Below are 26329 nucleotides of genomic sequence, written 5' to 3'. Positions count from 1 at the left end.
GGGACACCCAGTGCCACATGCACTTCAGTTTATGGCACCAGAGGACAGGGTTGGACTACTGCCCCTATTAAAGAGATTTGGAATTCCTAGGGAATCACTGAGGGGTAATGCAGACCCAGGTTGCTGAAGAGCCAAGACCACCACCTCTGCAGCAGATTTGGTACATAGTTCACACTTAGCTTGGTGTGGCCTCTTTGTAAAACTGCCTATGCTGCAAACTCCCAGTGTTATCTGGAACGTGACAGTGGTACAACTGGCAACAACTTAAACAATGATAATACAACTTATCTTTCCTCAGAAAGAAATTTCCGATGCTTGCAAGGTAGCCACTGGAGAGAGGCAGCTGCTATCCCTCTCTGGGCCACCCTTATTGGTGAAATTATTAAGGCCACTCCACGTAGTTAAAAGGATATTTATTTAATGGTGTAACTGACAAATTAAGGGATAGGTAGGTCGCAGGGTCTGGGGAAGGTGTATCACAGTCCAGCGGTGTTCTCTGGAGCTCTGCTCGGTCCATCTCCACCGTTCAGCGTCCTGGCACAGAGAGTGCGCTGGCCTATCCAGATCTCAGATCTTCAGGTGCCTCCCCTGGCCCCGCCTCATAGGCAGGACAGTTGCCAGAGTCTCAATGGAGGTTTGAACTTCCAGATCAAAGCTGGACTGGCTACCCACTACACACCCTAAAGCCTTAGTTCCTCCTTACCCTTTGGCAACACACTCATGACCCCTAACCCTAAGTTCAGAAGAGCCCCCACAGAGTAAAGGTTAGGCCAAGCATTTATAGGTCACCACACAGGCTATCTTTAATTGCCCAGGGCCTTTACACAGCCAGATCTATGTACATACTGCTGAATATAATGTCCATATTTCATAGTTGGGAGCTACACTGACATGAGGAAAGACACAGGGTTGAAAGGTACTCTGTGCCTTACACCCTGAGCTACATGCAACCCCGTAGCCTATGCTAGCCTAGGCATCTGGCACTGTCAGTGAACAAGACTGAAGGCCAGAAGCTAGAGGCATTCAGCCTACCACAGGCCTCAGTTCACAATGTGTGTAGAATAACAGAAAGTGAAAAGTGGCATGATGGTTAGTGTTGTCTTAAACCCCATGCAGTGTCATCCCTAAACCGAGAAAACCAACATTAACAAAAATCATTTTGAATGTTTTAAGCGATAGCCTAGCAGTTCAGAGCACTTGCCGAGAACGATAGTTCAGTTCCCAGCACCCACATTGGGCATCTCACAGCTACTTGGACATCCAACTTCCGAGTATTCAATATCCTCTTCTGGTCTCTGCAGGCACCTGCACAAATGGCATCTGAACACATACATATAAATAAAAATTAATAGGGTCTCACATGTAGCTGTGGCCTAGGCTGGCCTGAAACTCCCTGCATGGTTAGACTACAACTGTAAGTCTAACAAGTGCAGGGATTAGTCATGAGCTATCATGTCAGGGTGGCAAAATATTTTCAAAATCCCAAATTAGACCAGTGAAACTGAACTACAAATCATCTCTGAAATAGAAGTTCTCACCAATCTCTAGCCTGGCTATTGAAGTGCTTACTGCTTACCCTCTCAGTAACGATATAACCCATAAGTGCCCAGCTGAAATTTGATACTCTTGTAAGCCTATTCCATCCCCAACTGCCCAAGGAAATGGTGAGACACAGTTGAAACATCCAAAAAATTTATTAAAGAAAAACATTTAATGAAACCATTGAAAAAGGTAAAACAGTAGTCAGAAACACATCTTAGCCACCAGAAGCTCTAGTTCCCAGACTGTACTCCTCCTGAGGCTCTGAAAGCACCTTGGGGCCCCTCACTATTTTTCTCCTTTTTCAAAGATCCAAGATGTGCATCTTATCAAGACAATGGCCTCAGGTAATACTCATTTACTTTAGAGGATGACTTCAAGGGGTCACACACTGTGGGGTGGCCCTGTCCTAATACTGACACAGGCCAGTTATAGACATCAGAAATCACAACACAGAATACCCCACCAAGTAGAGGATATAGGAATCATAAATAACAACTTAAATGGAACAAAAACATGGTGTCCAAGCCCCTCCCAGGTCTATGTCTTTTTGCCTGTGCAGATCCACCAAGTGACAGTCACAAGATAAGCATCACCCAGTCCCTTGTCTTCTGTTCTTCCTGCTGGTTCCTGATGCTGAACTTGGGGTCTCTGGAAAGGATGTGCTCAGGTGGCAATGCACATATCTGAAAAACAATCAGCCAGTGGCAGACCTAGGTTCACACTGAGAAAGCAAACAAGTGGCTCATAATATGGGAAGGAAAGGCTTGACCAGCACAGCAGCTTACTGCATGCCTCTGTATGGAAGTTGTTGACCGGGTGGCCAGAACTTTCATTTGCCCAGGTTAATTTATCTCATGGCTTTGCACAAAACCAATGGATGAGGGAGAGTGTGTGAAGGTGAATGCTCTGGACAGCTGGGTCACTATGAGGTAGACAGATAATGTGAATGTCCCATTGCAGAAAGCAGCCAGCCTAGAAACTGCAAATGGGAGGAGGTGGGCTACCTGTGTTGGGAGAATGAAGTAGCTGTAAGTGTTGGGATGACCTCCTTGCCACATCTTCCAGACTAGAACAGGTGGATTCTCAAGCCACATCCTTAATTTTGGGGCTGGGACCTCAGCAATGTGTTTCAGGCAAGCCAAGCCAGAATAGTTTAGGACTAGATCTGGAGGTGATATTGTCATGGAAAAGGGTACCTCTCCCCACTCTACTTGGTGGCAAATGTGGTCACCTGCATAACTCAAATGGGAGGTGCTGGTGGTGGCCAGGACCCCTTGAGGATTTAAGAAAGGGAGCTGGTTTAAAGTTGGGCAAAACCTTTTCTGGGCCCTGCTACACCTTTTGGGTGAAGCACAGACCTTGGGCCTACCTTGCCTTCCTATAGGACTTAACTGCCTGAGGTAGGAGGAAGCCCCTGGACCTTCTGAGCCTATTTGCCAAAGAAGGGTTTGGGGTGACTATCTTCCCATGCCCCATCCTCATTTTCTGACTCTTCCTTCAGCCCCTCTGATACAGGCTGCTCTACTTCTTGATCTCCTGTACGGGCCAAGCTCTCAGGCACACCTGGGCCCTCAGTGGGCCTCGCCTGGCCTGAGCCAGCAGAGGCCAACACATCTTCATCTCTCTGGGTGACAGGGAAGACCTTGGCCTCATCAGAGTCAGGGCCTGCCTTTATGGCACCACCACTATCAGGAGCAGGCCCAGCAGCTTGCTCAAGAACAGCAGCAGCAGCCTGGCCAGCATCTTCACCAGCTGGCAGAGCCTCTCTAACAGCAGGGGCAGGCTCAGCACCCCCAACACTGACAAGGGCAGCCTGGGCCACATCCAGCTCTCCACCATGCACTTCCACCCCTTCCCCCACTGGGACCACCGCATTTTCAGCCAGAGCTGCCTCCCACGCCTCAGTCTCCCGGACAAGCCTGAGCAGCCCCACAAAGCCAGGTGGCCGCCTCTCCAGCCGCAACCTCCTCAGGGTGTTCTGCAGCATCTGGTTGGGCCTGGCCCGCATCAGCACCTGCCGTACCCTCGCCTGATCCACCATTGCAGGCTGGATGGCCCCCTTCTCCAGGGCCATCTGCAGCAGACCTTCCAGGCGCATCACATAGGCAAAGAGGGTCTCCTGAGGCCGCTGGGAGCAAGTCAGGAACTTCAGCCGGGCGGTCATCACGGTATCCTTGTTGCCAAACACCTGCACCAGTGCAGCCAGGCAGTCCTGTGCAGGGGTATCTGGATGTTCTTCCAGAAGCTCACACAGGAGATCCAGGGCAGGGCCCCCCAGGCTCTCCACCAGCCGCCGCCGCCTCTCCCTCTCGGATATGTGGCGCCACAGGTATAGCATGTCATTGGCATGGTCCAGCCAGCTCTCGAAAGACTGACCCCCAGAGCCGGGCTCTTCCATCCCAGAGAAGTGTCTCAGTTCCTGGTAGGCCATGTTTTCCAGGATGGGCTGCAGGGCTTGGCTCCACTGCTGGGTCCAGGCTCCAGCCCCATGTGCCCCTCCTGCCACATCAAAGGCCCCTTCCTCACCTGAACCTCCTGCCTCACCTGCGGCTCCTGCCAATCCCACAGCTCCTATAATGCCTGCAACTCCCATGTCACCTGCAGCTCCCTCCTCATCTGACATTCTTGCCTCACCTACAGCTCCTGCTTCACCCACAGCCCCTCCACCATCCACAGATCCTTCATCCCCTGCAGACCCCTCATCACTCCCAGACCCTTCATCACCCACAGACCCCTCTTCACCTGCAGACCCATCATCACCTGCTCCTGCCTCTAAAACGCCTCCTTCTCCTGCAGCTCCTACCTCACCTGCAGCTCCTACCCAACCCATAGCTCCTATAACACCTGCAACCCCCATGTCCCCTCCAGCTCCTTCCTCATCAGACATTCTTGCAGCCCCTGCCTCAACTACATCATCTTCCTCATCCATAGCCCCCTCGTCTGACAGTCTTGCTTCATCTATTACTCCTGCCTCATATATAACTCCTCCCTCAGCCTCTGCTCCTTCCTCATCTGACACTCGTGCCTCAGCTGCAGCTTCTTCCTCGGCTGTTCTTCCTGCCTCACCTGCTCCTCCTTCCTCACCCTCTGTCTCTTCCTTGTCTGACACTCTTGCCTCAGCTGCAGCTCCTTCCTCCTGTAGGAAGGAGGCAGGAGGGGCTGCACCCGCTCCTCCTTCCTCACCCTCTGTTCCTTCCTCCTCCGACACTCTTGCCTCATCCTCATCGCCTTCCTCAGCTGCTCCTCCTGCCTCACCCACATTCCCTGTCTCACCTCCATCTCCTTCCTCAACTGCAGCCCCTGATGTACCTGAAGCCCCTGCCCCACCTGAAGCCCCTTGCAAAGCTTGCCCATGAGCCTGTGCAGGGAAATTGAATGTACCCTGTAACTCGATATCAGGGACCTGAGGCAGGAAGATCACAGACCAGGGCCCCCTATCACTTGGTATTTGTCGGGGGATCAAACTTTGGTTCAAATTGTCAGCGAATTCAACCAAAGCAACCTTTGCCCCAATCTCCTTTCTGAAGACCTTGCCAAGCACTCGGTATCTGCCCAGGGGCCTGAGGGCAGCCTGCACAGCCTCCTGGAATTCGTCTTCCTCACAATCATCAGGGATGCCCAGGATAAGCAGTGAACGCTGGGCATTGACACCCATCCACCCACACCAGTCCTGAAGAATCGCCAGTGCCATAGCAGTGGACTTGGAAGGGAACATGACCAGACAGGGATGTGTGCTGACTGTAGCAGCTCCTCTTTAGCCTGTGAATGCAAAAGACAGAAAGGTATGTTGGTTTCAGGCAATCCAGGTTTCACCAACCTGCCCCATAAAGTGTGGGGTCAGTCCTACTTCTTGTCAATTTTGCTTGATTTTAAGAAAATCTTTGACAAATTAAATCCATTTACAATATACAGAGCTAGTTATATTTCATAGTATTTTATCTGGTGGCAGTATGTTCTGTCTCCTCAAGAAACTTGCAATTTCTAAGTTTTCAAGTTTTGGTGAAAATCTGTATTTAATATTCCATTCTCTTTATTAATGTCTGCATAGCCTGACACAGTCTCTTCTTTTTCTTTCCTGATACTAGTTTTTCTTCTTGTACCTTGATCAGTAGTGTTTACCAGTTTTACAACTCTTTTTTTTTTTTCAAGACAAAAACTGTGTATCCCTGACTGTCCTGAAACTCGATCTGTAAACCAAGCTGGCCTCAAACTCAGAGATCTGCTTGCTCTGCCTCCCGAGTGCTGGGATTAAAGGCGTGTGCCGCCACCGCCGCTGCCGCCGCCGCCGCCGCCGCCGCCGCCACCACCACCACCACCACCACTCAGCTCCTGTTTTCATTTGACACTTTATAAATTAGATTTACTCTTGGTCCTGGCTCTAGCTTCTTTAAATGGACCCATTGGTCACTATCTTAGGCATTTTTTCTTTACTTTTTGTTACATTTTTAAAATTTAGCATATGTACACACTTGTATGTGTAGGGGTACATGTGTCTCATCAAGTGCTCTGTAGAGATCGAAAGACAGCTTTCAGGAATCAGTGCTAAACTTCCACCTAGGTAATCAAACTCAGATTGTCAGTGGCCTTTTCCTTCTCTACTATCTTGTCAGCCTATAATAAATACTAATTTATTAATAAATAAAAACATCTAAAATAGTTTACTGCTGATCCCTTCTTTATTTGCCCTCTTAATTTTGGCAAGTTGTAGTTTTTCATTATTGAATTTGAAATATTTCTTCTAACTAAATTGATCTCCATCATACATAGCAAATCATACTTTTTTGACCCACAGAATTCCAAACATTTAGCCATTAATAGCTTGTCAGCTGTTATATTATCAACACTGCCAAAAAAATATTATTAATTTTTATTAATTTCAGATAGAATTTCACCTTGAGTATGCAATCCTTTTAAATGCTTGGCATTTCCCCAGGATTGAATTTCTAGCTTCAAATTATCCTCTTGTCTTGGCCTCTTGAATATCTGTGAGTATAAGCTCCCATTACTGCCTGTAACTTGTAAAGATATGTATTTTTTTAACTTTGTTGCTCAATGCATGTATGTTCTATCTAGAAAATTTTACAGTGTACTGCAGTGAAATTCATATAGCTGCTATGTCCCCCAAAGGTATCTGTGGGATTGTGGATCCTTTCCAATCCCAAGTACACACAAAAGCCCACTAAAGCCACCACTGCCCCTCCACCCACCAGTTCATGTACAGCAACTAAGGGTCCCTGGTCATCACATTCATCCTAGAAAGTCACTCAGCCTTGTCTTCTGCATGCCATCCACCCTCACACAGTGACCAGTTCTTCCAATCTGCCCCACACTTCTGCCACTCAGTTCTGTCCACCTGCCAGCCACAAGGTCCTGGCACATGGCAACACATAAGCATGCTCAGCAAACAGCAAGTTTCTCTAGGCCAGAAAGCAGGGGCCCCCAATTGCTTAAATATTGTTGGTCTCCTCTAGCCTCCAAAAAGCTCTAGGCTTTTGCCCCATACCAAGCCGGCCGGTATTCATTTCTTCGCCAGTCGACCCAAAACCAGAAGCCTCTCTTACCACTCCCAGAATTGGGGTACCCTTGGTGCAGAACTTTAACACATCCCGTACTACTGAGAGTTGGCCCAGCAAGCAGAAGAATTGCCCAATCTCACTGCGGGACTGTCGTCCGGCCCCTCTCCCTTCCTCCATGCTGAGGCTGGCCGCCATGTTGTGTGCCAAAACCAGGCCTCACTGCCCCAGAGACCGAACAGATGTTAGCCCGCCAAGGCCCAATGCGCATGCGCATTTTGCCTTCTCCACCATTGCCCTGTGTGGGCACCATTTGTTCGGTGGCTCAGCCTCTCACCACCATAGTCCACAGCTATACATTTACATGTGTGTGCCGAGGCTCCGGCAGCAGGGGCTTCCGGCAGTGTGGGAGATACAGGCATCCGGGCGCGGAAGGGGTGGGAGGTCCAGTCAAAGAAGGGGTGCATGCGGTCGCCACACACACACCATTCAGGCACATGAACATGCAGGCATGCAGACACAAGGGGCCAGTCCCAAGCAGCCTGACCTACCAACACCCTGTGGCCTAGCCTAAGGCACCTCACTACACTCCCCAGGAAATTGCCTTCACCCAACCGCTCCCTCCTGACCTCTCCCTCACACAGCATGCAGGCAGTGATTATCACCCCACAGCCTCCCGTGTGCCATATCCAAGCAACCCTTTCTCATCCACCCTGTGGCTACAAGCGACCAGACTACGCGTAACACAGTAGGCCTCACTCAGGTGGGTCCAACGGCCTCCGACACACCCTCGATATATCCTACCGTGGCAGCCCCTGGGCACTCGGAAGCAAGTAGGGTCTACGCCAACTAATGTTCGTACCTGATTGTTCACTTTCCCTGACTCTGCTCTCCTCAGGAGTCCCAAGTGTGAATGTCCAAAGTCACCTCAGCAGAGCGGGCGACGAGACGCGTGAAGCTCTCAACCGCCCAACGAACTCCCAGAACCCCCTATTTCTCCCAGAAACCTCCTCTGCATCTTGAAAAACATTCTGGATCTCTCGATGGCAAATGATTGGATTAAGAGCTCTCGGAGGCGGGGCCACTGTTAACAGGGAACATATGCACCAATGTGAAGGCTTAACATGGCAAAACTTGAGATGTCTAGAAGTAAGAGACACGCTCATTGGTCCTTCCTCCGATCATTTAGACAGAGGTGTAAATAAGAGGGTCTATTCCGAGGCTGACTTTTCTGTAACTGATTTTGAAGCTTTCTTATTCAGTGGAAAAACATGAATTTTATGTGTTCCCAATAAATTTGCCCACATATCATAATGTCGTTTAATCTTACCTGATAGTTTTTGGGGGATTTTGTTTGTTCCTGTTTTTCCGAAACAGGGTTTCTATGTGTAACATCCCTGGCTGTCCTGGAACTCGCTCTGTAGACCAGGCTAGGTTTAAACTCACAGAGATCTGCCTGGCTCTGCCTCCCGAGTGCTGGCATTAAAGGAGTGTGCCACCTTACCTGATAGTTTTTGTCCTTTCCTTTCTATTATTAATGTAGTGTTTGGATGTGAGTTTCATGAAGCTTCAGGTTTGATCTTCAACTCAGCACAAACCCATTAGTAGCACTGTGCACTGGTCATCCCAGCACTTGGGAAGTAGAGGCAAGATCGGGAGTTCAGGGTCATCCTCAGCTACATAAACACTTTGAGGCCAGCTTCGGTTTTGTAGCTCTGTCTGGAAAACCCCAAAAAAAGAATAAAAAGTTATTCATTACCAGGCATGATGGTGCAAACCTACAATTCTAGGTATCGGGAAGACTGGGTTCGATTTGTCAAAGCCAGATTGCACAATTTAGAAAGACTCTGACAAAATAAAGAGGAAAAAGAAAATGAATGACGGTAGAGCTCATGTGCATAGTGCTTACCTTTATGCACAGGTCCTAGGTTCAATTCTCGGAGTTCCAGGAAAACGGGGGAGGGAAGCTATTTCCATTTTCTTAGACTTACTATTTGTGCATTGTGTTATTGTGCATCTCTTAGTATTGCCCCATTGGAATCTTTGACTCTCTTAGAGACCAAAAGCTTTAGGAACGTTTTCCCCACCCATACCAAACTTTGGATCCTTTTGCCCCAACCCCAGAGTAGCTGAATTTACAGGTTTGTACCATCAGATCTGGCCTACTTTTCTTCAAGAATTTTAACCTCCAGCGCTTTTTCCTCTCTCCTGGGATTCTTTATTAGAATACATTTATTAGACCTTATACCTCCCCACAGAACATCACAGATCTATTATTTTCATTTTTTCTTTCTTTTTCTTTTTTAAAAAAATCTCTTATCCTCTCAGCTTTCCAGAATGGATAATTTCTCTTCACCTATGTTCAGGATTTTTTTATTCCCTCTTCTGTGATCTACAATCCATTAGAATGATCAGGTGAAAATTACACTACAGGTTTTTTTTCCCAATTGTGGATTCATAATTAATTCTTTTATCTCTGACAGGGTGGACTGTTTTAGAAAGACTCTCAGTGTATATAGCCCTAAGATGTCCTGTAACTCACTATGTAGCCCAGCCTGGTCACAAAATTGCTGCTATCCTTCTGTCTTGGCCTCTGGAGTACTGAATTTACAAGAATTTGCCATTGTACCTAACTCATAACTGGTCCTTTTCAATACTTTTTCTCTACTGAAATTTTTTGAAATCATTATAAGCATGATTTATGTCCTTAAAGATATGTTTTAAATATTTTCTTACTTTGTAAACTAGCATACAAAGTATTACATATCATTATGGAATTTTATAACACAAGTGCAATTTAGTAAATTCTCCTTCTAGCCACTCAAATCCACCTTTGTAACCTCCTCTTAGTCTCTTTTCCTTTGTTATGTCCCAGGCCTCACCTTTCTTATCACCTATTTTTACCTTCACATGGTCTACTTTCTAGTTGTTGTTTTTAGATTTTACCTACATGTAGCTAGAGTTTTCCTGCCTGGCCCACAGTCAGGACAAATCTCTGTCACCCACCAGTCCTGCAACCACTCAGACTCAACCAAGTAAACACACAGAGACTTATATTGCTTACAAACTGTATGGCCATGGCAGGCTTCTTGCTAACTGTTCTTATATCTTAAATTAACTCATTTCTATTAATCTATACCTTGCCACGTGGCTCATGGCTTACTGGTATCTTAACATGTTGCTTTTCATCACAGTAGCTGGCAGTGTCTCTCTGCCTCAGCCTTCCACTTGCCAGAATTCTCTTCTCTGCTTGTCCCACCTATACTTCCTGCCTGGCTACTGGCAAATCAGTGTTTTATTTATACAGAACAATATCTACAGCACCTACATTTATATTTTATATTTATATGTTACATGTATGTAGTACATTTTGGGTACTGAATGTGAGAGAAAATACAGTTTTTAACTTCCTGAGTTTGAGTCACATACGTTATTATACTTTCCACATCCAATTATTTGCCTGAAATTTTCATTTTTTACAGTGATATAAAATTCCATTGTGTATCCATTCATCTGTTGATGGACATCTAAACTGTTTGCTTTTCCTTGCTATGATGAATAGAGCACCAAAAAATATGGATATGCAAGTATCTCTATCTCTATGTAAGTATCATTGTGTGATAGGGAGTCATTTGCATACATGTTCAAGAGTGGCATAGCTGTGTAGTTATATTTTTAATGCTTTGAAAAAAACCACCATATTGATTTCTGTAATAGCTGTACTGATTTGCACACCAATAAGCAGTGAATAAGGGTGTAGCTGGAGTTTTCTCAAGTCCTGCTCAGACCCAAATAAACACAAGATGCTTATATTAATTAAAATTATTTGGCCTAATGGGTCAGGCTTCTTGCTAGCTAGATCTTATGCTTAAATTAACCTATAATTCTTATTTATATTTAGCAACATGGCTTGGTACCTTTTCCCAGTTCTGCCTTCACATCTTGCTTCTCATGGTGATGGTGTCTGGCAGCATCTCTTGACTCAGACTTCCACCTCCCAGCATTCTCCTCTCTCTTTGTCCCACCTATACTTCCCGCCTGGCTGCTGGCCAATCAGCATTTTATTTATCAACCAATCAGAGTAACACATTCACAGCATACAGAACATATCCACATCATAAGCGTTCCTCCCGTTTTTCAGCTTTCTACAGCCCCATATTGGAATGCCAAAATGTTGTAGTTTGCTTTTGTTCTTTTAGGGGCCTGCCAACCAGCTCCCAAATAAATCACACATGGAGGCTTATTCTTAGTTATAAATGCTCAGACTTATCTTGGCTTGTTGCTGGCCAGCTTTTCTTAAATTATACCATCTATCTTTTGCCTCTGGGCTTTTTACCTTTCTCTTACTTCTGTATATCTTTCTTTCATTCTTACTCCATGGCTGGTTGCGTAGCTGGGTGGCTGGACCCTGCTGTCCTCATCTCCTTGTTGTCTTGCTTCTTCTTCTTTTTCTTCCCAGATTTCACCTTCTATTTATTCTCTTCGTCTGCCAGCCCCAACTATCCTTTCTCCTAACTAGCTATTGGCCATTCAGCTCTTTATTAGACCATCAGGTGTTTTAGACAGGCACATTAACACAGCTTCACAGAGTTAAAAAATGCAACATAAAAGAGTGCAACACATCTTTGTATCATTAAACAAATGTTCTAGAGCATAAACAAATGTAACACATCTTAAACTAATACTCCACAATGCTCCCCCTGACCCCACTCCTAACAATCATTTGTTCTCAGATTTCTTTATGATAGCTATTCTGACTGGGGTGAGGTGAAATTTCAAAGTGGTTTTAACTTGTATATCACTAATGGCTAGGAACATTGAACACTTTTTAAAACACTTATTGGCCATTTTTAGAATAGCTGTTCCTATCACTAGCCAATTTGGTAATTGCCAGGGGATTTCTTTGTATGTTTGTTTTTGCCATTCTTTTGAAATTCTGGATATTAGCTCCTGTGTGAAATATAGCTGCCAAAGTTTCCTTTGCTGTGGAGAAACTTTTAAATTTCAATTTTCTCATACTTCTTTTAGTATTGCTTATTTACTTTGTATGTTTGATATTTTGACTATAATATGTCATAGAGTTTCTTCTTTGATCATGTCTATTGAGATTATGAATGTTTCTTGTATTTGTATTTCTACTTAATTCTCTAGATTTGGGGAGTTTTCTGCAGCAATTCCCTTAGATTATCTGTCTATTCCTTTATATTTTATCTTGAGCATCTTCTACACCATGAATTTACAGGTTTATCCACTTGAATGTATCTCAGACTTCTTAGAAATATTGTTCAGGTTTAACTTTTATCCTTACTGTCTGTTTTTATTATGTCTTCACTATGTCCCCTGCCCCCTGAAATTTGTTCTTCTCCACAGTCTTGTGTTTCCACAATGTTTTCCAGTGGGGTTTTATTTGATTAGCCATTTATTTCATTTACAGTATTTTTGTTTGGACCTTTTTAAATATTTCAGTTTCCTTGCTGAATTTTTCCTTTAAAATTTCTCCTCAAATTTGCTGTTATTAGGCAGCAGTGGTACACGCCTTTAATCCCAGCACTCGGGAGGTAGAAGCAAGCAGATCTCTGTGAGTTCAAGGCCAGCCTGATCTATAGAGTGAGATCCAAGACAGCATCCAGGGCTACATAGAGAAACCCTGTCTTGAAAAACAAAAACAAAAAAAAATGCTAACTGTTCAATTCACTTTCAAGACAGTCTCATTCGGGTCTTGGATAGATTGTCTTAGTTCATGCATTTTTGTATTTAAATTTTCTATATGGTCTTTAATTCTTTTCAAAAGCACTAAATTCTTTTAATTTCAGCTACCTTTGTGATTTTTTTATTCAATTGAGAGATTGGGACCAGGACATGGTTGGTAGTTGTGCTACAGTGTTTCTTTTTCATGTGTTATAATCTTTTGGAATTAGTTTATCTTCCTGTTTCTACTTTCCCTTCTTCCAACTCTATTCAGCTTTTTTTTTTCTGTGAGTCTTCCTAGAAGCATGTGTACACAAAGTTCAGCTATGGAGACTGACGAGACTTTATGTTGATTCCCAGGTGAGGTCACTGAGGTGATCTCATCTCAGCTAAGAGATGGTAGGACCATTGTTGTGGAATATTAGATTAAGATGTATTATATTTGTTTATGCTGTGGAATATTTGTTTAATGATGCAAAGATGTGTTACATTTTTTATGTTGCATTTGTTTTACTCTGTGAAGCTGTGTTACTGTGCCTGTCTAAAACATCTGATTGGTCTAATAAAGAACTGAATGGCCAATAGCAAGGCAGGAGAAAGGATAGGCAGGGCTCACAGGCAGAGAGAATAAATAGGAGGAGAAATCTGGGAAGAAGATTTTGAGGAGCAAGAAAGAGGAGGAGAGGAAGACTCCAGGGGCCAGCCACCCAGCTACACAGCAAGCCATAGAGTAAGGAGTAAAGAAAGGTATACAGAAATAGAGAAAGATAAAAGCCCAGAGGCAAAAGGTAGGTGGGATAATTTAAGTTAATAAAAGCTGGCTAGAAACAAGTCAAGCTAAAGCAGGGTATTCATAAGTAAGAATAACCATCCATGTGATTTATTTGGGAGCTGCGTGACAGGTCCCCCAAAGAGTAAGGAGTAAAAACAACCAACTACATTTTTGAGTTCCAACATGGGCCTGAATTTCCACTTAGGGCCTGAGAAAGCTGCAGGGGGTTGGGGGGGGAAGGATACAGTTCCTTACAGCAGATCACTTAAACAGCATTTTTTATACTAAATAAAAACAAAAAACTAAGTAAAAATGTCTGCCATAGTGCAATCATCAGCATTTTAGATATCTGAGGGGTCAAATGCAGTTTCTGGTCATGTACCTCCAACCAGTTTCTGATCATGTACCTCCAACTGGACTGTGAGCTTTAGGCTTGGCTTTCACAAACTAAGAAGTGAACAGAGCCAGTCAACAGAGCTTCATGGAGGACACAGCTGTAGCTTAGCAGTTTAAATTTGCTCACATGGTCAAAAAAGACTAGAGATATGTAGTGAAAGAGGTCCAGATGGAAAAACCATTAGACAAGTTCCAGTGTGTTTCACAATGTACATGGGCTTAAGAAAGAAAAGAAAATGGGTCTTTAAAGAGAGAGTAAAAGTAATATAAAAAAAAAAAAGCCGCTCGGTGGCCGAGCGGGGTCCCTGTGGCTCCGGAGCGCCGTCACCGCTGTGCGCCTGTAGCCTTCGCGGCTGGGCTGCGCCGGGGATGTAGTGGAGCCGCGGCGGGCAGGACTGAGCGGCAGCCTGGCTCCCGCTTGGCGGACGAATGGTCACTCCCGCGCGGGAGGCACCAACCAGCGACCCCTCTCCTGGGACGGCGGCGGGGCTCACCTGTCGCGCCCGCACTCTGCCCAGCTGGTCTCCCCGGCGGCGGCAGCACCGTGGCCTTGCTCAGGGCCATGAACGGATATAATTGGTGATTACTGCTGCCTTCTATAAGTTAATTCTCGTCAACTCCTTGCAATTTTAAAAGAAAATGCCTGGTGTCATACCTAGTGAGGTAGTCCATCGAAGAAGAACAGACTTTCTTTGAAGTTTTTTCAGAAAAAGGAAACTAAAAGAGCTTTAGATTTCACCGATTCTCAAGAAAATGAAGAAAAAGCTTCTAAATATAGAGGATCTGAGATTGACCAAGTTGTTCCTGCGGCACAATCCTCACCAATAAACTGTGAGAAGAGAGAAAACCTGTTACCATTTGTGGGACTGAATAATCTTGGCAACACTTGCTATCTGAACAGTATTCTTCAGGTGTTATACTTTTGTCCTGGTTTTAAGTCTGGAGTGAAGCACTTATTTAACATTATTTCAAGGAAGAAAGAAGCTCTGAAGGATGACTCTAATCAGAAAGATAAGGGAAGCTGCAAAGAAGATCCTTTGGCAAGTTATGAGCTTATATGCAGTTTACAGTCCTTAATAATTTCAGTTGAACAGCTTCAAGCTAGTTTTCTCTTAAATCCAGAGAAATATACAGATGAACTTGCTACACAGCCAAGGCGACTGCTTAACACACTCAGGGAACTCAACCCTATGTATGAAGGATATCTACAGCATGATGCACAGGAAGTGCTACAGTGTATTCTGGGAAACATTCAAGAAACATGTCAACTCCTAAAAAAAGAAGAAAAGTGAAAAACTTGGCTGAATTATCTACTAAGGTAGAAGAAAAATCTCATCAGAAAGAGGAGATGAGTGGAGTCAACAACACGGAGATGGACAGTATGAGGAATTTGGAGAACTTTAAAGAAAAACTCCCAAAAGGAAACTGGAAAAGAAAAAGTGACAGTGAGTCTGGTAACCTGAAGAAAAAAGTTAAATTGTCCAAGGAACCCCAGTCATTGGAAGAGAACCAGAGACAAATTAGATCAAAAAGAAAAGCTACAGGTGACACAGTTGAGATTTCTAAAATCATCCCCAAGTGTGTTTCTGAAAATGAGAGCGCAAGACCCTCTCAAAAGAAATCAAAAGTTAAAATCAATTGGCTAGAGTCTACAACTAAGCAGCCCAGCATTCTTTCTAAGTTCTGTAGTCTGGGGAAAATAACAACAAACCAGCGATCCAAAGGACAACCTAAAGAGAACGAGTATGACTTGGAAGAGGACTTAGGGAAGAACGAAAGTGAGAACACAGCCAATGGTGGTATTCTCGAATCTCCAGGAAGCAGTGTTAAACTTGTGCACGTTAGTGAAGTTAAGCCCATAAACAAAGGTGCAGAACAAGTTGGTTTTGAACTCGTAGAGAAATTATTTCAAGGTCAGTTAGTATTAAGGACTCGCTGTTTGGAATGTGAAAGCTTAACAGAAAGAAGAGAAGATTTTCAGGATATTAGTGTCCCGGTACAAGAAGATGAGCTTTCTAAAGTTGAGGAGAGCTCTGAAATTTCTCCAGAGCCAAAAACAGAAATGAAGACCTTGAGATGGGCAATTTCACAGTTTGCTTCAGTGGAGAGAATTGTAGGGGAAGATAAATATTTTTGTGAAAATTGCCATCATTATACAGAAGCAGAGCGAAGTCTCTTATTTGATAAAATGCCTGAAGTTATCACTATCCATCTGAAGTGCTTTGCTGCTAGTGGCTTGGAGTTTGATTGTTATGGTGGTGGACTTTCCAAGATCAACACTCCTTTATTGACACCTCTTAAACTGTCACTAGAAGAATGGAGTACAAAGCCGACTAATGACAGCTATGGATTATTTGCTGTTGTGATGCACAGTGGCATTACTATTAGTAGTGGGAACTATACTGCTTCTGTGAAAGTCACTGACCTTAACAGTCTAGAACTAGATAAAGGGTATTTTGTGGTTGACCAGATGTGTGAACTAAGTAAGCCAGAGCCACTGAATGAGGAGGAAGCAAGGGGGATGGCTGAAAATTACGGTGATGAAGTGTCAACTAGAGTTGGTGGAAATGCCCAGCCAAGTAAAGTTTTGAACAAAAAAAAAATGTAGAAGCTGTTGGACTTCTTGGAGGACAAAAGAGCAAAGCAGATTATGAACTGTACAAAAAAGCGTCTAATCCTGATAAGGTTGCCGGGACAGCGTTGGCTGAAAATAGAAATTCTGAAACTAATGATACAAATGGGACCCACAAATCCGACAGGAACAAGGAATCCAGTGACCAAACAGGCATTAACATGAATGGATTTGAGAACAAAATTTCCTATGTAGTGCAAAGCTTAAAGGAGTACGAGGGGCAGTGGTTGCTCTTTGATGACTCTGAAGTAAAAGTTACAGAAGAGAAGGACTTTTTGAATTCTCTTTCCCCTTCTACAACTCCTACATCTACTCCCTACTTGCTATTTGATAAGAAATTATAGTGAGTATATTTTCCTTGTGTATATGTTAAACAGACCTGGACAAACATTGGTAAAGTTGATTACACCTAAGAGTCTTATCTTAGTTTATCTTTTGAAGCTATCGGATATTATTGGTCTCTCTAGACTTTTATATATAGTGAGATTTTAAATACTGAAAACAATGTTAACTTTTAGAATCATTTTCCTTAGTTGAGACAGTGATGCATAATAAGCTCCTGGGAACAAACTTGTATAGGTACTAAATGATCCAAAATGTAAGCTTGGAAGCAGTTAACACTTTTGGATTTACACAATCTTTTGGGTTTGCTTTTTAAAATAAAGTGCTTGTATTTGTATTCTCCATATTTTGGAGTAATTATCTACTTGATGTTTATAGATCTGGCTTTTTCACCTGAGAAACAGAATCTCATTCAGTATATTTAGTTTTATAATAGTCATGGAGCCAAATCTTTGGGCTGTATCAGAGGCACAAAGCCTAGAGTGTGTATATTCACAGTGGTGTATATTTTGTGCCTTGAATAACTTTGGAAAGTGTCTCAGAAAACCTGGTAGTCCCTTCTGTCTTCATAAGGATTTTATATGTATTTATGAAGATGACTCTGTACTCTAGTCAATCTTTTGGGCATGACTCATTTGTATCTCTTCATACTCATTCTGCATGATCTGTATATAGTACATCGACCTAGAGGTGTGACCTTTAATTTTTTTTTAAAAAAAACTGGGAGGTCAATAAAATTTAAACTGTTTAACAACAAAAAAAGCCATATAAGATGGGAAATACATGAGGAGTCTGGATCCTGTATGTTATTGTGTGGATTTTGAATTTTTTTGATTGTTGAAAATCAAAGGACACCTGCTAAGAGACCTGGAATTGAAAGAGGGACTGTTAAAGTAAACCAGCCTATATACTTTAGGAATGCCTTAACTTTAAAATGGAAGCCAAAAAATATATTGTCTAACGGAACTTACAAGATGCATTGCTTTAGAGAAGAGGTTTTGCTTTTGTTTACACAGGAAACAAGGGGCTGTGGATTCCTTCCAGGTTAATATTGATCAGGTTTAATCAAGGGAGACCTCTTTAAATTTGACAGATGCTATATATCAACAAAGGTTATAGCTGGTCTTTCCAGGACTTATCCATTATCCCAAACTTCTATCAGGGATCCCTAAAGATGTCTTCACCCACAGTAAACAGGAAGCAGTCTAGAAAACAGAATGCCCATATTCCCAAGAGATAGTATAGGTGGTCTTTGGTTATTTGGTGGGTGATGGATGTTTGTTATCATTTAGGAAAATATAGGAATATAGGATAAAAAGGCATCTCAGATATTTTGCATTGGCATGGATTTTGGTATAATGATACAAATTTAAAGTCATTTTTGTTATACTGTATATATGTTTCTATTCTTGTTTGGTGTATTGTGCTTATGCACTTAAAAATGCAATGTATAATTAAGAAATGAGGTTAGTAATTTATCTATAATAATCAAACTTGTAGTCACATTAGGTATGTTTTCCAGGTTAAACAAGTATATTTTAGACAGATAGATGATTTTCAAATACTTCAAAGACCTAAATATGGTATTTAAGATGTTTAATAACCTAAAGTTTTTCATGATAATGAGATACATTTGATCCTGACAGCACCAATTTACTTCTTAAAAGATGATGTGCATCCAAGAAACTCCATAGGGGTTTGCTTTCATTGTGGCAAGGTTAGCCACTGGGCAAAGGAACTGCTCTTGCCTTGACTGCTTGACTGTGTGGCTCATTTACAGTTTCAGAGGTTCAGTCCATTATCATTATGACAGGGAGCATGGCAGTGTGCAGGCAGACATGGTGCTGAAACTGAGAGTGCTGCATCTTGCAGGCAATAGGAAGTCAACTGACATGCTGGATGGTATTCTGAGCATAGGAAACCTTAAAGCCCACCTCCACAGTGACACACTTCTTCCAACAAGGCCATACCCACTCCAACAAGGCCACACCTCATAATAGTGCCACTCCTATGAGATTATAGGGGCCAATTAGATTCAAACTGCCAGAGCCATGCAGCCTGGTATCCTCTGGGTACACAAAAGCAAGAGACTCAATCAATACTCGTCCCTTCACCAAAAATATCAATTCCCCTGTGAGCTGATATTTCTGCCTCTATTGCTTTGTCTCTTGTACTGTCAGGAAGTTTTATTTCTAATATTTTGTCATAATTGTTGCCTACAAAAGATTGGTCTGACAGAGGCTATCCACCACAGCTGAAGACAAAAGCTGTGTCTTGGTTAGATTTCTATTTCTGTGACAAAATACCATGACTGGCTTTTAAAAGAGTTTAATTAGTCATACAGTTCCAGAGCATTTTAGTCTATGATGGCAGAGTGAAGGCATGGCAACAAGTGACTGGAAAAGCAGCTGAAACTCACATATTGATCCACAAGCAGGAAGCAGAGGACAGACTAGGAATAGTGTGGGCTTTTCCACTCAAGTGACACACAAGGCCATGCCTCTTCATCCTTCCCCAACAGTTCCACTAACTGGAGACCAAATATTCAAACACATGAGCCTATAGGGACATTATCATTCAAACCACCACATTCCACTCCTGATGGGAATATCATTCTGTATACTGTGAATGTGTGATGCTCTGATTAGTTGATAAATAAAATGCTGATTGGCCAGAAGCCAGGCAGGAAGTGTAGGTGGGGCAAGGGGAATTCTGGGAAGAGGAAAGCTAAGTCAAGAGTGACCAGCCAGACACAGAGGAAGCAAGATGTGAAGGCAGAACTGAAAAAAATACCAAGCCACGTGGTTAAACATAGATAAGAATTATGGGTTAATTTAAATTATTAAATGGAAGAGCTAGTCAATAATAAGCCTGAGCAAATGGCCAAGCAGTTATAATTAATATTAAGCCTCTGTGTGATTATTTTATAAAAGGCTGTGGGACTGTGGATGAGAGATTTGTCCTGACTGCAGGCCAGGTAGAACACAGAAAAACTTCCAAATACAATTGGCACCCAGATGTGGTGGCAACACTTTCCACCTAAAACCTGAGAAAGCTTTTTTAAAAAGATTCTAAAATGGAGCTAAAAACAGTTTCCTAATGTGTCTCTTAGGCCAGCGGCAGCGTACAGACTTGAGCTACAGTATGGTGAGTTTGCAGTGTATTGGCTTGACCTGCAGCATAGCAGATTCCTGCTGCAGTACACAGAGGGGTCTCCAAGCCATGCAATATGTTGCATGGTGGATTTAGCTTTTGCTAGTACAGAAAAAATTTTTTTAAAAAGGTTTCTGGGCTACACGCTGCTTTAATGGAGGCATGGATCCACTGCTTCTGAGAGTTGGTGGTGCACATGGCTCCCAGAGCCAGAGCTGGCAGTAAATGTACCACTACCATGTTAGAAAACTGAGGTGGGTGGAGCCAGCAGCCAAAGCTGCCATTTCAGTCTTAGTAATGCTGCAGTTTAAAGCAATGAATTCAAAATAAAACAGATTCAGATAAATAAACCTCTAAATGGTTTACAATGTGTATAAAAATATATGTAGGCTTGGAAGAAAGAGGAGAAGAAATATAGACAATTATATATAAAGAAATAGAAAGTTTTTAAAAAATAAAGTCTTTAAAGAGAAAGTAAAAGTAATATAAAAAGTATGCCACGTAAAGATGGAAATCACACAGAAAGTCTGGATTATATTGTCTTTGTGGTTTTTAACTGCAGAAAGACATTTGATTGTAAAGGCTACCAAGTTAAACCAATATGTATATTTTAAAGATATTTTGACTTCAAAATTTGGATCTAAGGATATGTTGCTTAGGAAAGGAGGCTCTGCTTTTGTTTCCACGGGAAGCAAGAGGCTATGGATTTGTTCCAGGTTAAGATGGATCAGATTTGATCAAGCCAGACTTCCTGAACCTTAACAGTTGGTGGTATTATCTACAAACATTATATATAGCCAGTCTTCCCAGGACTTGACCATTATCTCAAATTTTCTCAGGATCCCCATAAGATTACTAGCATCCTCTATCAGCAGGAAATAGTATGAGAAGCTATGCCCAAATTCCCAAAATATTGTTTATGAATGTATATTTTTATTTAAAAGAGGTTGATGATAAATTCAATCTCTTTCAAAAAGAAGAAAGGGGAATATGATATAGAAATATAGGATATAGATATGATAGGATGAAAGGGTAGATTATTGACTCTACTTTTAAAGAGCAACAACTTGTTTAAAACGTTTTACATTGCTATAGATTTTAGTTTATTGATACAAATTTAAAGTTAATCTTGTTATACTGTATGTATATTTCTACTCTTGTTTAAAATATTATGTTTATATAACTCATTTAAATTGTAATGGATAATTAAGAAATACAGATTAATAATTAGTCTTCTATGATAGTCAAACTTATAGTCATGTTAATTAAGTTTTCTAGGTACACATAGATATATTTCAATTAGGTAGGTGATCTTCAAACACTTCAAAAACCTATAGAATGTGGCATTTAAAATGTTTTAAAAACTTAGACTTTCCTGGACAATGAGACACATCTGCTCCTGGCAGCACTGATTTACTTCAAAGAGGAAGACAGGCGTCAAAGACACTCCATATGGAGTTTAATCTTCTTGGCAAAAATAGCCATTTGGGCAAGAAACTGTTCTTGTCTGGACTGCCTGACAAAATGTTGTATGGATTGGACATGCAGGACTCATAGGAAGGTGACTACTGAACTTTGCAAGACAAAATGGTCCTTCAGGTTCCTACTTCACAGAAGAAACTGCCAGACATTCTACAGGACACAGACAAAAATGACTGAGAGACTCTAGGCCTGTAGGCTGAAGAATGGATACCCCAATTTGCAGAACAACTTTGGGTGATTGTCTAGGCAGCCAGCAGTCTCTGTCATTCTAGATTTTTGGAAGTTGCTTACAATGCACTTCCTATTTACTTAGGTAATATTATATCCTTCTGAGGTCTTTGATGTAGTTGAAGACTAAATAGTTATAGTTATAATTTTCCTTGGTTATAATAAAAGATAAATTAGATATGAAACCTTAGACTCACAAATATATGATAGATAGGATATCTTCTTTAATTTTGTCAAATACAAATAGACTAGATATTATAACTATAATTCTTGCTTGGTAACTGTTTTGTTATATGTAATTTTCCTATGTTGAAGTTAAAACCTTCCTTTTGAATATAAAGAAAAGGGGAAATAATGGGAATGTCATTCTGTATGCTGTGAACGTGTGTTGCTCTGATTGGTTGATAAATAAATGCTGATTGGCCAATAGCCAGGAAGGAAGTATAGGTGGGGCAAGCAGACAAAAGGAAACAACTATTAATATCAAAATATTTTATGGATTTTGGTTTATTGATACAAATTTAAGGTTATTTTTATACTGTATGTATATTTCTACTCTGTTTTTGGATTAAAGTAGATTCAATAATCTATCCTTTTTCTATCATTCTTATGTCATATCCCCTTTTTTTCCTTTAGAAAGAGATCTTTGCATTTAACTCCTTTGTTTAGCCTTTGTACTAAGACCAAAGACAATTTGTAACCAACCCCTTAAATGATAATAAACATCCATAACCCATCTTTTAGGAATTTGGGTGTCATTCTCTAGACAACTTCCTATTGTTTGGGGGCATTGGCATCTTTGGGGGATAATGGTTAAGACTTGGCTGGAGTAGTTTGTGAGGCTGGACCATCTCAGCCAGCAGCCTCAAAGCTTTTCTGGATGCAGAACTCCAAGGAAACTGCAACAGAGGCATTTTGAGATGCTGGATCACCTGGGCCATTTGTTTTCATTGGTGTCTGGTCCCCTTGCTCTGAAAATACATAAACTTTTAAAGGTAACATACATATTTGTATTAGTAGAAGTATAGACTGTGTGTTGTACACAAGTCAGCCAAAGATGATTTTTTGTTTTATGTTTGAGCAGGTAAAATATATGCTACATATTTTGTAGAGTTTGCTTAAAATTTATTTCTTTGTGTCTATAGTCAGGATTTTCAGAGGGTCTTCCTTGATCAAACCTGATCATCTTTAGCCTGGAATGAATCCACAGTCTCTCATTTCCTGTAGAAATAAAAACATAACCTGTCCCCTAAAGTAACATATGTTTTGACTTCCATTTTGAAGTCAAGATATTTTTAAAATATATAGGTTGGTTTAATCTAGCCGTTTCCATAATCCAACTTTTCTTAGTATTTATCACTCATTCATTAGCAGTCAAAAATTAAAAGGCAACACAATAACATACAGAGTCCAGATTCTGTGTATTTCCCATCTTTATGTGGCTTTTTTCTTTTATATTTCTTTAAACCCGTGTTAAGGACTTTATTATTTTAAAATTATATATATAATGAATGTCTATACCCTTTTTCTTTTGTTTCCCAAGCCTTTGTACATTTTTTAAACACACTTTAACCTGTTTAGAGGTTTTTTTTTCCTCTGGATCTGTCTTTACTGATCATCTGTAACCTTTTCCATCTGCATGAACAAAACCCTAAACTTGCCATGCAGCATGCTGGTGGAGCTCATGCTGGCAGCTCAAGCCCTCAGGCAGTGACTGGTAGTTGCCTCTCTGTACCATGGCCCATGTGAGAGACTGCGCGAACCCACCATGCAGCTTAGCTCATGGCATGCTGGCAGCTGCCAGGGGATGCATCTCTGTACTGCAGTCAACATGAGAGACACGAGTCTAGGAAGAGGTGTTTGTTTGGTTTCATTTTTCTGTGTTTAGAACCTGTTTTAAGCTTTCTCCGGTTTTATGTGGATATAAGTGCCAGACATTTGGGAGCCATTTGTAAGCAGAGTTTTTCGTCGGGATCACCAGCAGCTCTGTTCCACCAGCTGCTTCCCAAATAACCACTCAGAGACTTATTGTTAACTATAAATGCTCAGCTGATAGTTCAGACTTAATACTAACTAGCTTTTCAACTTAAATTAACCCATTTCTATTAATCTATGTGCTGCCCTGAGGCTCATGGCTTTTTCCTCCCCTGCATGTACCACTTTCTTTCCATCTGACTGGCAACTCCTCTGACTCCACTCTTTTTCTCCCCAGCATTCTCTCTGCCCCAAAAATCTTACATAGCCATCAGGCAATCAACTTTTTATTAACAATGAGAGCAACACATATTTACAGTACAATGATTGCTCCACAGCAAAGCTCTACTGCTTGTTGGGGCTGGGACTTGGCCCCCTTGTTCAAACACATTTTACCTGCTTTCTGTTTTTGATTGTTTCCTTTACTACCTAAACTTTTCTTTAATTCCTTTTAATAAGTTAGAAGCTTTGCTGGGTGGGATCTTGCTCTTAGGTCACCACTCCCTTTATCCCATTTAGCATCAGGCTTTTCTTTAAACTTTTTATCTCCTTGAGCAGTGGACTTAGTTCCCTTATACTTTCTGGTGCTCCTTTTCTCCTCAAACTTACATTTTGTATTTTTCATTACAGATCTTCATAAGAGTGACCACTAATAACCACAAGACAGAGTCAATACTAAGATGTTTTGAAATCTCTTCTGCCAACATCATTAGTCAAAAAAAAAATCTTCATTTTAGCCTCAGGCAGATTTTTTTGAACAAGAGAAGAAAGCACCCACATTCTTCACCAAAATATCACAATAAAGATCTCTAGGCCACTTGCTGAAATTCTTCCCCTCTGAAACTTCTTGAGCTGGGCCCCTGTAGTTGAAATTGCCCTCAGCACTGTCTTCCATACTCCTACTAGGATGGCCTATTAAGTCACACTTAAAGTGTCCAACTGCTTTTCTGTTCCAAAGTCCTAAAGTCTTCCATATTCCTCCAACAAATAGCATGGTCAGGCCTGTCACAGCAATACCCTAATGCCTAGTATCAACTTTAGTCTTAATGAGTGTTCTATTGCTATGAAAAGACACCATGACGATTGCAACTCATAAAAGAAAGCATTTAATTGTGGCTTACTTACAGTTTCAGAGGTTTACACCATTATCATCATGTAGAGAGCATGGCAGCACACAGACAGACGTGGTACTAGATAATTTTTGAGAGTACTACATCCAGATCCAAAGGCAGCAAGAAGAGAGAGCCACTGAGCCTGTCCTGGGCTTTTGAAACCTCAAAGTCCACCTCCAGTGACACACTTCTTCCAATAAGGCCACACTTAATCTTCCCCAGGTAACAAAGCATTCAAACATATGACCCCATGGGGCCATTCGAATTCAAACCACCACATACAGCAACAGAAAAAGTAACACACTGGTTTCAAGCATTACTTCTTCTAACTCATTCATGGAACCTGATACAGAAGTTTCACGTGTGTCTAAAAGTATGTTTTAGGAGCCAACAAGATGGCTCAGCAAGTTAAGGTGCTTTCTGACAAGCTCATTGACCTGAGTTTGATCCCTGGAATGTACCTGGTAAAAGAGAACCAACTCACACAAGCTTCAAGAACTGTAGCTTATTTCTGCTTTCTGGAATGGGGGCTGGACTTCATGACTCACTTGCAATAGAATAGACCAGAATGGGTGCCCAGGCTCCTTGGAATGACCAACGCCAAAGAGAGGGGTGTTGCCAAGGTGGTTTCCACACCAGTTTAGTGACCCCGATAGTGTGGGCACAAAGAGCCCCCCTCGTTCTAACTGTTCCTAAAACACTTTTGGGGGAGGGGTGTTGAGACAGGGTTTCTCTGTGTAGCCTTGGCTGTCCTGGAACTTGCTCTGTAGCCCAGGCTGGCCTTGGACTCACAGAGAACTGCCTGCCTCTGTCTCCTGTGTGCTGAGATTAAAGGTATGTGCCACCATACCAGGCTTCTAAAACACTTTAAATTCCTCTGATTGCCTCAGGGATGGGTGTCCTGGGGTGGCCACAGCAAATGTGCAGAGCCTGGAAAAGACCTGACTTCCACACTCTAGAGACCCGAGTGTGAAGTCAGTGTTCACCCCTTCAGAGGGAGTGGGGGAGGACCCTTCCCAGATCTCCCAGGAGCTCCAGGTGTTCCTCAGCTGTGGCCACACACCCCTACCTCTGTGCCCTTCACCTTGCATTTTCCTTCTGAGTCTCTGCTCTGCCTCTTACCAGGACTTCTGTCATTGGACTTGGGGCCACCTGAATGACCAGGGTGATCTCATCTCTCCAACTTCAATTTGGCAACATCCACAAAGATGTCTCTTGTGTGCAGCCATGGGCACAGGAGTCAGGAGGTGTACACATTACTCTGGGAGGTCTGCCTGTCCAGCAACCCTGGTGAGCTGCCATCTCTTCACTGAAACCCACAGCTGAGGGTCCCTGGGGGCCTCCCAGCCTGTCCCACGAAAGGCGCTCCAAAGCTGTGCTTGCTTTTGCCCCTCACCCCATACTCTCCACTCTTCACTGCCAGAAGCATCTTTGCTGGGGGATCCTAGCCTTCCCCCTCAGCCTGGGACATATGACAGTAGGATCACAGACTTGC

At 42.4% G+C, this 26329-nt stretch overlaps 1 protein-coding gene and 1 pseudogene across 2 annotated transcripts; one reads left to right on the top strand and one right to left on the bottom strand.

The window, feature by feature from the left end:
• Positions 1 to 1675: 1675 nt before the first annotated feature.
• On the bottom strand, positions 1676 to 8039 carry LOC107399416 (paraneoplastic antigen Ma6F-like). 2 transcript variants are annotated; one of them, XM_042269431.2, is made up of 3 exons: positions 7918 to 8037; positions 6435 to 6525; positions 1676 to 5301 (listed from the first exon to the last, which is right to left on the bottom strand). In XM_042269431.2, the coding sequence occupies exon 3, from the start codon at positions 5255 to 5257 to the stop codon at positions 2972 to 2974; it is 2286 nt and encodes a 761-aa protein (XP_042125365.2). In that variant the 5' UTR covers positions 5258 to 5301; positions 6435 to 6525; positions 7918 to 8037; the 3' UTR covers positions 1676 to 2971. The 2 variants fall into 2 exon arrangements, with proteins under 2 accessions (XP_042125365.2, XP_042125364.2); XM_042269430.2 differs by lacking the exon at positions 6435 to 6525 and having other exon boundaries at positions 7918 to 8039.
• Positions 8040 to 14340: 6301 nt separating this feature from the next.
• LOC102912933 (ubiquitin carboxyl-terminal hydrolase 1 pseudogene) lies at positions 14341 to 16902 on the top strand (annotated as a pseudogene).
• Positions 16903 to 26329: the final 9427 nt, after the last annotated feature.

Source organism: Peromyscus maniculatus, chromosome X, assembly GCF_049852395.1.
Source record: "Peromyscus maniculatus bairdii isolate BWxNUB_F1_BW_parent chromosome X, HU_Pman_BW_mat_3.1, whole genome shotgun sequence".
Lineage (NCBI taxonomy): Eukaryota > Metazoa > Chordata > Mammalia > Rodentia > Cricetidae > Peromyscus > Peromyscus maniculatus.
This window is presented reverse-complemented; position numbering and strand designations above follow the sequence as displayed.

Coding starts and splice junctions, on each gene's coding strand:
- LOC107399416 (XM_042269430.2), bottom strand. CDS start 5,257: ATGTTCCCTTCCAAGTCCACTGCTATGGCACTGGCGATTCTTCAGGAC.